A 14,236-nucleotide genomic window follows, 5' to 3' on the forward strand; every position below is an offset into this window, starting at 1 on the left:
AAACATGTTTAATGAACAGTAAGATTTTTTGTTATCATAAAGCCAATGATGCCATTTGTTGTGGTCTCGTTTTGTAACAAACGCACCCAAGTTCTCCGGGTGTTGCTGCCACGACGCAAATTAAGGAGTCACGAGTGGGACCGGATATTCAGCTGGGAATGACTAAAACAGTAAATAAACACAAGACATATATAACTATTAGCCACAGCATTTAGTATGCCACAAATAAATCCCACATAACAAACACCTCCCCGCTCCACAACACACTCGATCCCTCAACCCAAAGTGCAGTTCACCTCCCCAAAGTTTATACAGCACATATATTTCCCTAAAGTCCCTAAAGTCAGGTATGTGACATGCATATAGCGGCACACATGTACGGGCAAGCGATCAAATGTTTGGAACTACTGCGCATCCAACTCAAAGTGCTCCTGGTAAGAGTCTCTCTCTGTCCCAATTCTCCACAGGCCAATGGTAAGCCCACAAAAACGGTCAAAAGTATGAGTATCCTTTCATGCAGTGGCTCCGTAGCAAACACACTGTAGCTGACAGGTGCTCCAGGTGGGCTGTGACGTCAAATCCCGCTTCCGCCTGGTCTGATAGCACCGGATGCCTTTTATATCCCCACATTCTATTAAGTAAATGGATGACAAAATAAGTATATATATTAGACTTAGACTTCCTTTTTATTGTCATTCAAATATGAACTTTACAGCACAGATAAGAACGAAATTTCGTTACATAAGCTCATGGTAGTGCAGGATAAAAAAAGCAATAAGGTGAATATATAATTATTTAAATATATATAAATATATATATAAAATACATAAATAAATAGATTACTGTACAGATAAATATATTGCACTTTTTCACATGTGCCCAAGTTAATGGATGTATGTTATATTTTCTTTTTTATTCCAGCGAGTTAATCCATTTTGGGGGGAGTTGAGGGGATAATTGAATTATGATGCGTTCAAGAGTCTTAAGGCCTGAGTGAAGAAGCCGTTACAGAACCTGGAGGTTCTGCTTCGGAGGCTGCGGAACCTCTTTCTAGAGTCCAGCAGTGAAAACAGTCCTTGGTTTTTTGATTGATTGATTGATACTTTTATTAGTAGATTGCACAGTTCAGTACATATTCCGTACAATTGACCACTAAATGGTAACACCCCAATAAGTTTTTCAACTTGTTTAAGTCGGGGTCCACGTTAATCAATTCATGGTACAATTATATACTATCAAAATAATACAGTCATCGCACAAGTTAATCATCATAGTATGTACATTGAATTATTTACATTATTTACAATCCAGGGGGTGGGATGAGGAGCTTTGGTTGATATCAGTACTTCAGTCATCAACAATTGCATCAACAGAGAAATGTGGACATTGAAACAGTGTAGGTCTTATTTAGTAGGATATGTACAGCCAGCAGAGAACATAGTGAGTTCACATAGCATAAGAACAAGTATATACATTAGAAGTACATTTGAGTTGTTTATAATCCGGGGAGATGGGATGTGAATGGAGGAGGGTATTAGTAAAGTGTTGAAGTTGCCTGGAGGTGTTGTTTTAGAGCGCTTTTGAAGGAGGCTAGAGATGCACTTACTTTTATACCTGTTGGGAGTGCATTCCACATTGATGTGGCATAGAAAGAGAATGAGTTAAGACCTTTGTTAGATCGGGATCTGGGTTTAACGTGGTTTGTGGAGCTCCCCCTGGTGTTGTGGTTATGGCGGTCATTTACGTTAAGGAAGTAGTTTGACACGTACTTGGGTATCAAGGAGGTGTAGCGGATTTTATAGACTAAAATGTGGGAGTGTGGGAATGTGGGGGGAGTCTTTGCAGATTTTCTGAGCCCTGGTCAGGCAACGGCTTTTTGCGATCTCCTGGATAGGAGGAAGAGGATCTTTTCCGCCGTCCTCACCACTCTCTGGAGAGACCTCCAGTCTGAAGCATTGCAGGCTCCAGTCCAGACAAAGATGCTGGACTGGATATATGTATATATACACTTCTTTTCCCAGCTGAGCACAAGTTAATTGTCCATCCATCCATCCATTTGCTTATTCCCTTTGGGGTCGCGGGGGGCGCTGGTGCCTATCTAAGCTACAATCGGGCAGAAGGCGGCGTACACCCTGGACAAGTCGCCACCTCATCGCGGGGCCAACACAGATAGACAGACAACATTCACACACCAGGGACAATTTAGTGTTGACAAGTTAATTGTGACGTGAAATATTTATTCGATATATATATATATATATATATATATATATATATATATATATATATATATATATATATATATATATATATATATATATATATATATATATATATACACACACACACACACACATATATACACACCTCGATGGACCCCTATGGCCCATCCATCCATCCATTTTCTACCGCTTATTCCCTTTTGGGGTGGCGGGGGGGCGCTGGCGCCTATCTCAGCTACAATTGGGCGGAAGGCGGGGTACACCCTGGACAAGTCGCCACCTCATCGCAGGGCCAACACAGATAGACAGACAACATTCACACTCACATTCACACACTAGGGACCATTTAGTGTTGCCAATCAACCTATCCCCAGGTGCATGTCTTTGGAGGTGGGAGGAAGCCGGAGTACCCGGAGGGAACCCACGCATTCACGGGGAGAACATGCAAACTCCACACAGAAAGATCGCGAGCCTGGATTTGAACCCAGGACTGCAGGACCTTCGTATTGTGAGGCAGACGCACTATCCCCTCTGCCACCGTGAAGCCCGACCCCTATGGCCATTACACTTTATTTAGTAAAGTATCAAAATACATTTTGGTACCGGGACAATACTAGTCTGCTCTCATTGCTGCTGGAGTGATTGAAAAATGCCGAAATGCAAAGAGTGACATCCCGCGCGACCCAGGCACCGAAAAATCGCGCCGTGGGATTTTCCTGCTGAATCGGTGCCCAGTAGCTCCAGCGGAATTTGGTCGGTACCAAAAAAGTACCAAAATCTTTACCCATCCCTACTTTCGAGGGTAATTGTAAACAATCATGAAAATGTGCGAAATGCATGAAAAATGTGCCTTTTAAAACCAGACGAAACTCCAAATGTAAAAGTGGCGTATGGACAAGACGTGTGTTTGTTGTCTTTATGTCTTCATATGTCTCCTTCCATTCAGGATATCATTCCTTTTATTGACAAATATTGGGAGTGCATGACGACCAGACAAAGGCCTGGAAAGCTTACCTGGCCAAACAACATTGTGAAGACAATGGTAAGCGTGTCGTCATGGCGACAGAGTCACGGTTGACTAGGCCACGTGTCCTCATGGCTCATTTGGGTTTTGTTTTCCAGAGCAAAGAGCGAGACGTTTTCCTGGTGAAGGAGCATCCTGACCCTGGCAGTAAGGATTCAGAGGAGGAGTACCCCAAGTTTGGCCTGCTGGACCAGGTATTATCCCTCAAGTGTCAGACACACTCACGACAGGAAGTGAGGCTGATAGCTAATGTCCTTATCGTGCAGGACCTGGGTAACATCGGACCCTCCTACGACTCGCAGAAGCAGTCCGCTGTGCCGCCCACCGCAGGAGGCCTCAACGGTAAAACATGAGTAAATGAGGTTATGAAGCCGTGTTGAAAAAAAAAAAAAAGAGGTTTTGTGGCGTCTAAAGTCCAAACGGAGTCCTTGTTGATCATGACGGACATTGTGTGTTCCAGGTGGATCCACTTACTCAGGTGAATATTTGGTATTTTAGCAGCTTGTGGAATATGTTTTGTGTCTTGTGAACCGCTGGAGGGAAGTTGGCCGTCAGGCTCCAATTACACTTCAGATCCAACTAGGGAATGGGTATAAACAGTCCAAGTATTAATGTCTAGTTTCTCAACTCCTGGGTCATGTCGGAAAACAATTGAGAAGCACTATTAAGGACTGATAATGAACACTTATGCCATCACATGGAGTTGGATTAAGATTATTATATTGAGGTTATGTTATGCAGTCACTGTTTCACTACCTGGCAGAAACCAGAAGAGGGCACCAAGCTAGTGTGTTGGAGAGGTGGGAACTCACAAATGTGACAGACAGGAGGTAGAATGCCTAAAGGTGCCACAAATAACAATAACTGAAAGAAATGTTATTTCAGTGTTTAATTTGGACAATGTGCCACCTATTTAATGATAGCAGGGGTGCCCATTACGTCGATCCCAAGCTAGTGGTTAAGGGTGTTCAGTCAATCGCCAGCCAGGCATTAAGAAAATGTCCCTTGATTGACATTCACGGCACCTTACGGCAGTGGTTGTCAACCTTTTTTCAGTGATGTACCCCCGGTGAACATTTTTTTTAATTCAAGTACCCCCTAATCAGAAAAAAGCATTTTTGGTTGAAAAAAGAAGTAAAATACAGCACTATGTCATCAGTTTCTGATTTATTAAATTGTATAACAGTGCAAAAATATTGCTCATTTGTAGTGGTCTCTCTTGAACTATTTGGAAAAAATGAATAACTAAAAACTTGTTGAAAAATAAACAAGTGATTCAATTATAAATAAAGATTTCTGCCCTCTTTGGGGATTGTAAAAGTGATCCATCTGGATTCACAAACTTAATTCTAAACATTTCTTCACAAAAAAAGAAATCTTTAACATCAATATTTATGCAACATGTCCCCAAAAAATCTTGCTGTCAACACTGAATATTGCATTGTTGCATTTCTTTTCACAGTTTATGAACTTACATTCATATTTTGTTGAAGTATTATTGAATAAGTATATTTATAAAAGATTTTTGAATTGTTGCTATTTTTAGAATATTTAAAAAAAAAATCTCACGTACCCCTTGGCATACCTTCAAGTACCCCCATTTGAGAACCACTGCCCTAAGGTCTTGTGAGATGATGCTGGCTGCTGCCAGATCATTATTAAGAAAAAATGACGGACAGGAAGGCGAGAAACACTTTTTATTCCAACACTCTCACACCGTACCTGCCGTCAAAACTTTAAAGACCGACTGCACAGTTCCCATCTTCACAATAAAAGCGCTGCTTCGTCCTGCCTGCGCTTACAAAATAAGAGTCCAAGAAAGCAAGCAAGCTACGGAGTTTGCAGCCAATGTGTGTCTTGTAAAGTGTATAAAAAGGAGTATGGAAGCTGGACAAATAGGATGGCAGAAATCAACCACTTTCATGTGGTATTGGACAGAAAGGAGGACTTTTTTTTGTCTTCCATTTGAAAATGTGGACGTTATCACTACTGTGATTCCAATCAATGCAAGTCATCAGAATCAGGTCATACACCAACTTATATTCTTGTCTGCATTAAAGAAAGGAATGTTAAACATGCTTGTATTATCATTAAACTAACAAAAACCTGTCTTTCATAAATAAATCAATATGAATGAGGTAGATCCCCTCCAGTTGGTCAATTGAAAAGTAGCCCGCCTGCAGAAAAAGTGTGGGCACCCCTGGCAAAAAGACGATAATCGCACTGTAAATTGTGTACAATCGTAAAGTTGTCAGTCATATAAATAAAACACAAATAGTAGCAGTAGTAGTGGTGTGTCCATGTGGTATTTACTGTCCGTACAACAGCCGGGTGTTTAGTGAATGAAGTGAGGTTCCACAGGTGAAGTGAATAACATTTCTTCTATGTCGTCATCTGCTCGCCTGTCCTTTCCTGGCTAAAACTAAACACATCTTGTGGTCCAGGCGTGAACGTCTTTTTCGCTCTGCTCTGCTTGAGTCGGTCAACTTCCTGCTTGTGGCTTGCTGCTAACGTTGCCCCGAAAGTTGCCGAAGTGACACGCTGTTCCCGAGTGTCACTTCCAAAACTAGCAAGCCTGCGTCAGCTACTATTCAAATAAAACAGACCTGGGCAAATTACGGACCGTTAAGATTTTTCAACCCGGCCCGCCGGGGGTTTCCAAATATTCTTTTTTTAATATCAAAACTTCAGCCGCCATTATGACGTGCGGTGCTGTTGAAGTATAGAAAGCATTTCAGTGGTTGGAATATGCGCTTTTGCGTGATATATTTGTTTTTACGGTAATCCACGTCATATCCACTCCTGACAGAAGAGGCACAAAACACAGTGGGTGGGTTTGTTTACAGTGCGGCCAGCCCGAGACATGGGTATCAGGGACAGTTTTTTTACAACAAAGTTCTACAGGAAATTGATATTACATCAGATAATAGGTGTTTTTTTACACTTTGGGTTCATGTTTTGCTTGATCGTGTAAGACATGGGTGTCAAACTCTGGCCCGAGGGCCAGTGTAATTTAACTTGGCCCTTGAAGCAATATCAAATTAACATTAGAGCTGGCCCGCCGCTATAACACCGCATTCACCGCTAATACTCTTACTTGCCAACCCTCCCGATTTTCCCGGAAGACTCCCAAAGTACAGTGCCCCTCCCGAATTTCATCCCAGACAACAATATTGGGGGTGGGCCTTAAAGACATTGCCTTTGGCGTTCTCTACAACCTGTCGCCACGTCCACAGCGTGCCGTCCCTGTCACATAATATATGCGGCTTAATACACTCACTCAAGTGAATGCAAGGCATACTTGGTCAACAGCCATACAGGTCACAATGAGGGTGGCCGTATAAACAACTTTAACACTGTTACAAATATGCGCCTCACTGTGAACCCACACCAAACAAGAATGACAAACACATTTCGGGAGAACATCCGCACCGTAACACAACATAAACACAACAGAGCAAATACCCTTGATCCCTTGCAGCACTAACTCTTCCGGGACACTACAATATACAACCCCGGCTATCACCACAACCCTGCCGCCGAAAAGAGGCATTCAATTTTTATTTAAATTTTGATATGCCATTGATATTTTTGGATTATTATTATTATTTTTATTTAAAATTTGATTTTACATGTCACTATAAAGTTATATAAGCCTTGCTTGTTCAATATTTAATGCAAAACTTGTTTGGGTCCCTATTAAAAGGTTAATATGTTCAACCTTGGCCCGCGGCTTTGTTTGGTTTTAAATTTTGGCCCACTCTGTATTTGAGTTTGACACCCCTGGTGTAAGATGTCGACTGAGGAGGTGGTCTGAGAATTAAGAGAGGTGAAGTCCAAATGTAGTTAATATTCAGTGTTTTCTCATTCTTAGTTAATATTATTAATCCCACATTCTTTATTGACTTGTAGAATCTGGATGTTTAAATTCCATTCTGGTTTTTTTAAGGTGGTCTGTCCTAACATTTTTAGTTTTCATCCATCCATCCATTTTCTACCGCTTATTCCCTTTTGGGTCGCGGGGGGCCTATTTCAGCTAAAATCGGGCGGAAGGCGGGGTGCACCTTGGACAAGTCGCCACCTCATCGCAATCAGACAATATTGTGAGTTTTTCTATTAGTGCCCTGAAAAAAAAGGGACCTAAGCACCCTCTGTACAGCAGATTTTTACATTTACAGATACAGTACAGGCCCAAGTTTGGACACACCTTCTCATTCAATTAATTTTCTTTATTTTCATGACTATTGTAGATTGTCAGATTAAAACTCTGAATGAACACGTGGAGTTATATACCATATTTTCCGGAGTATATGTTGCTCCGGAGTATAAGTCGCACCTGCCGAAAATTCATAATAAAGAAGAAAAAAAAAACATATATAAGTCGCACTGGAGTATAAGTCGCATTTTTGGGGGGAAATGTATTTGATAAAATCCAACACGAAGAATAGACATTTGAAAGGCAATTTAAAATAAATAAAGAATAGTGAACAACAGGCTGAATAAGTGTACGTTATATGAGGCATAAATAACCAACTGAGAAGGTGCCTGCTATGTTAACCTAACATATTATGGTAAAAGTCATTCAAATAACTATAACATATAGAACATGCTATACCTTTACCAAACAATCTGTCTCTCCTAATCCATAAATCCCATGAAATCTTGTACGTCTAGTCTCTTGCGTCCATCCATCCATCTTCTTCCGCTTATCCGAGGTCGGGTCGCGGGGGCAACAGCCTAAGCAGAGAAACCCAGACTTCCCTCTCCCCAGCCACTTCGTCTAGCTCTTCCCGGGGGATCCCGAGGCGTTCCCAGGCCAGCCGGGAGACATAGTCTTCCCTACGTGTCCTGGGTCTTCCCCGTGGCCTCCTACCGGTTGGACGTGCCCTAAACACCTCCCTAGGGAGGCGTTCGGGTGGCATCCTGACCAGATGCCCGAACCACCTCATCTGGCTCCTCTCCATGTGGAGGAGCAGCGGCTTTACTTTGAGTTCCTCCCGGATGGCAGAGCTTCTCACCCTATCTCTAAGGGAGAGACCCAAATTCATTTGGGCCGCTTGTACCCGTGATCTTGTCCTTTCGGTCATGACCCAAAGCTCATGACCATAGGTGAGGATGGGAACGTAGATCGACCGGTAAATTGAGAGCTTTGCCTTCCGGCTCAGCTCCTTCTTCACCACAACGGATCGATACAACGTCCGCATTACTGAAGACGCCGCACCGATCCGCCTGTCGATCTCACGATCCACTCTTCCCTCACTCGTGAACAAGACTCTTAGGTACTTGAACTCCTTCACTTGGGGCAGGGTCTCCTCCCCAACCCGGAGATGGCATTCCACCCTTTTCCGGGCGAGAACCATGGACCGATTCTCATTCCGGTCGCTTCACACTCGGCTGCGAACCGATCCAGTGAGAGCTGAAGATCCCGGTCAGATGAAGCCATCAGGACCACATCATCTGCAAAAAGCAGAGACCTAATCCTGCGGTTACCAAACCGGAACCCCTCAACGCCTTGACTGCGCTCAGAAATTCTGTCCATAAAAGTTATGAACAGAATGGGTGACAAAGGACAGCCTTGGCGGAGTCCAACCCTCACTGGAAATGTGTTCGACTTACTGCCGGCAATGTGGACCAAGCTCTGGCACTGATCATACGGGGAGCGGACTGCCATAATAAGACAGTCCGATACCCCATACTCTCTGAACACTCCCCTCAGGACTTCCCGAGGGACACGGTCTCTTACGTGAATAAGATAAATAATATCATTTAATATTTTACGGTAATGTGTTAGGGCTTCACGGTGGCAGAGGGGTTAGTGCGTCTGCCTCACAATACGAAGGTCCTGCAGTCCTGGGTTCAAATCCAGGCTCGGGATCTTTCTGTGTGGAGTTTGCATGTTCTCCCCGTGAATGCGTGGGTTCCCTCCGGGTACTCCGGCTTCCTCCCACTTCCAAAGACATGCACCTGGGGATAGGTTGATTGGCAACACTAAAATTGGCCCTAGTGTGTGAATGTGAGTGTGAATGTTGTCTGTCTATCTGTGTTGGCCCTGCGATGAGGCGGCAACTTGTCCAGGGTGTACCCCGCCTTCCGGCCGATTGTAGCTGAGATAGGCGCCAGCGCCCCCCGCGACCCCGAAAGGGAATAAGCGGTAGGAAATGGATGGATGGATGAATGGTAGTGTGTTAATATTTTCACACATAAGTCGCTCCTGAGTATAAGTCGCACCCCCCGGCTAAACTATGAAAAAAACTGCGACTTATAGTCCGAAAAATATAGTACTGAACAAAAAAAGGTGAAATAACTGAAAACACGTTTTTTATTCCAGTTTCTTCAAAATAGCCACCCTTTGCTCTTATTACTCCTTTGCACACTCTTGGCGTTCTCTCCATGAGCTTCAAGCACACCTGTGAAGGGAAAACCATGTCAGGTGACTACCTCTTGAAGCTCATGGAGAGAATGCCTAGAGTGTGCAAAGCAGTAATCAGAGCAAAGGGTGGCTATTTTGAAGAAATGACAATATCAAACATGTTTTAAGTTATTTCACCTTTTTTCTGTTGAGTAGAAAACTCCACATGCGTTCATTCACAGTTTTGATGTGACGATCTACAATGTAAATAGTCGTGAAAATAAAGCAAACACATTGAATGAGGTAGGTACAAACTTTGAGCTTGTACTGTATATATTTTGTTTATACACACCGGCCCCCAGACACATTTTTTCTCTCTCTATGTGGCCCTCGGCCCCGAGTCAAAATAATTGCCCAGGTCTGCTACACAATATGCATGGTGTTAAAGGGGCTTGCAGCCATATCAGTGGATTAGCGTGACCTTTTTGCTGCTAGTGTTTGCAGATGCCTCATGACTAATTCCCATGCTGCCTTGTCCACGTGAACACTGCACCATTAACCTGCTTTCACTGTTTTTGTGTGTGTGTATGCGCTCACTTTTGCATTGTTTTATGCTTTGTTTCTTGCATTAAATTAAATAAAGACAGCCTTGTCTGCAAAGTCAAATTCCTTGTGTGTTAAAAACATACTTGGCCAATAAAGCGGATTCTGATCATGTAACAAGTCATGAAGTAAACTTGCAGAATTTAGGGTGACCTTTTATTACAAAGGGCTCACATTTGGGTTTTTTTCTTAGCGGTTATAATCAGCAGTCTTGCTTGTGTGGTGTTTTCGAAGGCGCCCTCGCTCCGGTGCCTGGAAAAGGAAGGGGAGCCAAGCGTAAACAACAGCAGCAGCAGCAGCAAGAGGGCGCCACTGCAGGAGCCACCAAGAGGACTCGGAGGTATGTTGAGTCGAGTTTGACTTTATTTCAAACATGCATGCATGCATCCAACACAATACATCACCATTTCCAGTTCCTCTATTCAAGGAGTAGGAAGAAGCAGGGCTTATTTAATCCGACCCCTTTTCCTTTACATAGCAGTTGCTAAAACCTGTGTGCACTTCCTGTTCTCAATTTATCCACAATATACTTCAAGAAACTCTTCAAAATTAAATTGTTTACAAACGACAAAGAAGAAGCATAATTCATCCATCCATTCATTTTCTAGATAATTGTATTTATCTCAACATATAAAATATAACATATTTATCCATCCATTCATTTTCTAGATAATTGTATTCATCTCACCATATAAAATACAACATATTTTTATTTATGTCTTTTTAATGTTATCACTTATGGAGTATATCCATGGATGGATGGGTATACTCCATAAGTAATAACATTAAAAATACATAAATATGTTATATTTTATATGGTGAGATAAATAGTATTATTTAGAAAATGATAAATAATTTTCTAGATAATTTTATTTTTCTCACCATATAAAATCTAACATACATATTTATGTAAAATACATAAATATGTTATATTTCATATTGTGGAGTAAATAATATAATTTAGAAATTGTAAGATAATTTTCTAGATAATTTTATTTTTCTCACCATATAAAATCTAACACATATTTATGTAAAATACATGAATATGTTATATTTTATATGGTGAGATAAATAATATAATTTAGAAAATGATGGATAATTTTCTAGATAATTTAATTTTTCTCACCATATAAAATCTAACATATTTATTTATGTATTTTTAATGTTATTACTTATGGAGTATATCCATGGATGGATGGATATACTCCATAAGTAATAACATTAAAAATACATAAATGTTATATTTCATATGGTGAGATAAATAATGTTATTTAGAAAATGATAATTTTCTAGATAATTTTATTTTTCTCACCATATAAAATCTAACATACATATTTATGTAAAATACATAAATATGTTATATTTTATATGGTGAGATAAATAATATAATTTAGAAATTGTAAGAAAATTTTCTAGATAATTTTATTTTTCTCACCATATAAAATCTAACATATATATTTATGTAAAATACATAAATATGTTATATTTTATGTGGTGAGATAAATAATATAATTTGGAAAATGATGGATAATTTTCTAGATAATTTAATTTTTCTCACCATATAAAATCTAACATATTTATTTATGTATTTTTAATGTTATTACTTATGGAGTATATCCATGGATGGATGGATATACTCCATAAGTAATAACATTAAAAATACATAAATGTTATATTTTATATGGTGAGATAAATAATATTACTTAGAAAATGATAATTTTCTAGATAATTTTATTTTTCTCACCATATAAAATATAACATATTTATGTAAAATACATAAATATGTTATATTTTATATGGTGAGATAAATAATATAATTTAGAAATTGTAAGATAATTTTCTAGATAATTTTATTTTTCTCACCATATAAAATCTAACATATATTTATGTAAAATACATAAATATGTTATATTTTATATGGTGAGATAAATAATATAATTTAGAAAATGATAGATAATTTTCTAGATAATTTAATTTTTCTCACCATATAAAATCTAACATATTTATTTATGTATTTTTAATGTTATTACTTATGGAGTATATCCATGGATGGATGGATATACTCCATAAGTAATAACATTAAAAATACTTAAATATGTTATATTTTATATGGTGAGATAAATAATATTATTTAGAAAATGATAGATAATTTTCTAGATAATTTTATTTCTCTCACCATATAAAATCTAACATATATATTTATGTAAAATACATAAATATGTTATATTTTATATGGTGAGATAAATAATCTAGAAACATTTTCTAGATAATTTTATTTTTCTCACCATATAAAATCTAACATACATATTTATGTAAAATACATAAAATATGTTATATTTTATATGGTGAGATAAATAATATAATTAGAAAAATGTTCTAGATAATTTTGTTTTTCTCACCATATAAAATCTAACATACATATTTATGTAAAATACATAAATATGTTATATTTTATATGGTGAGATAAATAATATAATTTAGAAATTGTAAGATAATTTTCTTGATAATTTTATTTTTCTTACCATATAAAATCTAACATATATATTTATGTAAAATACATAAATATGTTATATTTTATATGGTGGGATGAATAATATAATTTAAAAAATGATGGATAATTTTCTAGATTTAATTTTTCTCACCATATAAAATCTAACATATTTATTAATGTATTTTTAATGTTATTACTTATGGAGTATATCCATGCATCTATGGATATACTCCATAAGTAATAATATTGAAAATACATAAATAAATATGTTATATTTTATATAACATATTTATGATATAAAATATAATAAATATGTTATATAATAAATATAATATATATGTTTCCATGGATGTACTCCATAAGTAATAATATTGAAAATACATAAATAAATATGTTATATTTTATATAACATATTTATGATATAAAATATAATAAATATGTTATATAATAAATATAATATATATGTTTCCATGGATGTACTCCATAAGTAATAACATTGAAAATACATAAATAAATATGTTATATTTTATATGGTGAGATGAATGAAATTATCTAGAAAAATGAATGAATGGATGAAATAAATTCAGAATATTTTATATTTCTTCTTGTAAGCGCGCGATATAAAAACTAATCCATTATTATTATTATTATTTGTAGTTTGTAAACACTTTAACTTTGAAGAGTTTCTTGAATACACTGTTTGATTTATGAGCGTAATCCATGCCATAATTTAATTCCACATACTAATCTACTGTTTTTTTCAGAGTATAAGTCGCACCTGCCAAAAATGCATAACAAAGAAGGAAAAAAACACATATTAGTCACACTGGAGTATAAGTCGCATTTTTGGGGGAAATTTATTTGATAAAACCCAACCCCAAGAATAGACATTTGAAAGGCAATTTAAAATAAAGAATAGTGAACAACAGGCTGAATAAGTGAGGCATAAATAACCAACTGAGAAGGTGCCTGCTATGTTTACGTAAAATACGTTTTCAATTTCACTTTGTTGTGGAATTTCAGTATTTTCGATTCAGTAAATAAAGGGTTTGAATGTTCTCTATATCCAACATTCTGTTTTATTCTAACTGATTTTTTTTGTAGTACTTTTGTAGTTATTTCCCCATATTTCTGCACTATAATTTAGATATGATAACACAAACTTTTTAATTGGTTCATTTCTTCTGTTATTTGTATTAGCTTCTGTGTGTTCTCTCTACCATGAATTGATTCACGTTGAAAAACTTATTGGGGTGTTACCATTTAGTGGTCAATTGTACGGAATATGTACTGTACTGTGCAATATACTAAAAAAAAGTCTCAATCAATCTCTTGAACAAAACTCTGTTGTATCATCCGCGAATAATACCAATTTTGGTCCTAGTATTAATCCCTGGGTTACACCACAGGATATACTTAGCATTGTAGATGTTAGCCTGCTAGCTCATGCTGATGCTAACCTGCGATGCCCTCTACGCATGTGGGTCTCAAATGGGGGTACGCGTACCCCTGAGGGTATTTGAAGGTCTGCCAAGGGGTACGGGAGA

General features: G+C 38.0%; 1 protein-coding gene across 2 annotated transcripts in view; it reads left to right on the plus strand.

The window, feature by feature from the left end:
- ash2l (ash2 like, histone lysine methyltransferase complex subunit) overlaps window positions 1–14,236 on the plus strand; it is a 43,534-nt gene that overhangs the window by 14,691 nt on the left and 14,607 nt on the right. Inside the window, exons 6-10 of one of the 2 annotated variants that reach the window (XM_061876112.1) lie at window positions 3,169–3,264; window positions 3,345–3,440; window positions 3,513–3,588; window positions 3,707–3,724; window positions 10,433–10,538. In XM_061876112.1, the coding sequence (XP_061732096.1) occupies window positions 3,169–3,264; window positions 3,345–3,440; window positions 3,513–3,588; window positions 3,707–3,724; window positions 10,433–10,538 (392 nt within the window). The remainder of the gene's footprint in view (window positions 1–3,168; window positions 3,265–3,344; window positions 3,441–3,512; window positions 3,589–3,706; window positions 3,725–10,432; window positions 10,539–14,236) is intronic. The other variant, XM_061876113.1, reaches the window with a different exon arrangement.

The sequence above is a fragment of the Nerophis ophidion genome, linkage group LG17, assembly GCF_033978795.1.
Source record: "Nerophis ophidion isolate RoL-2023_Sa linkage group LG17, RoL_Noph_v1.0, whole genome shotgun sequence".
Lineage (NCBI taxonomy): Eukaryota > Metazoa > Chordata > Actinopteri > Syngnathiformes > Syngnathidae > Nerophis > Nerophis ophidion.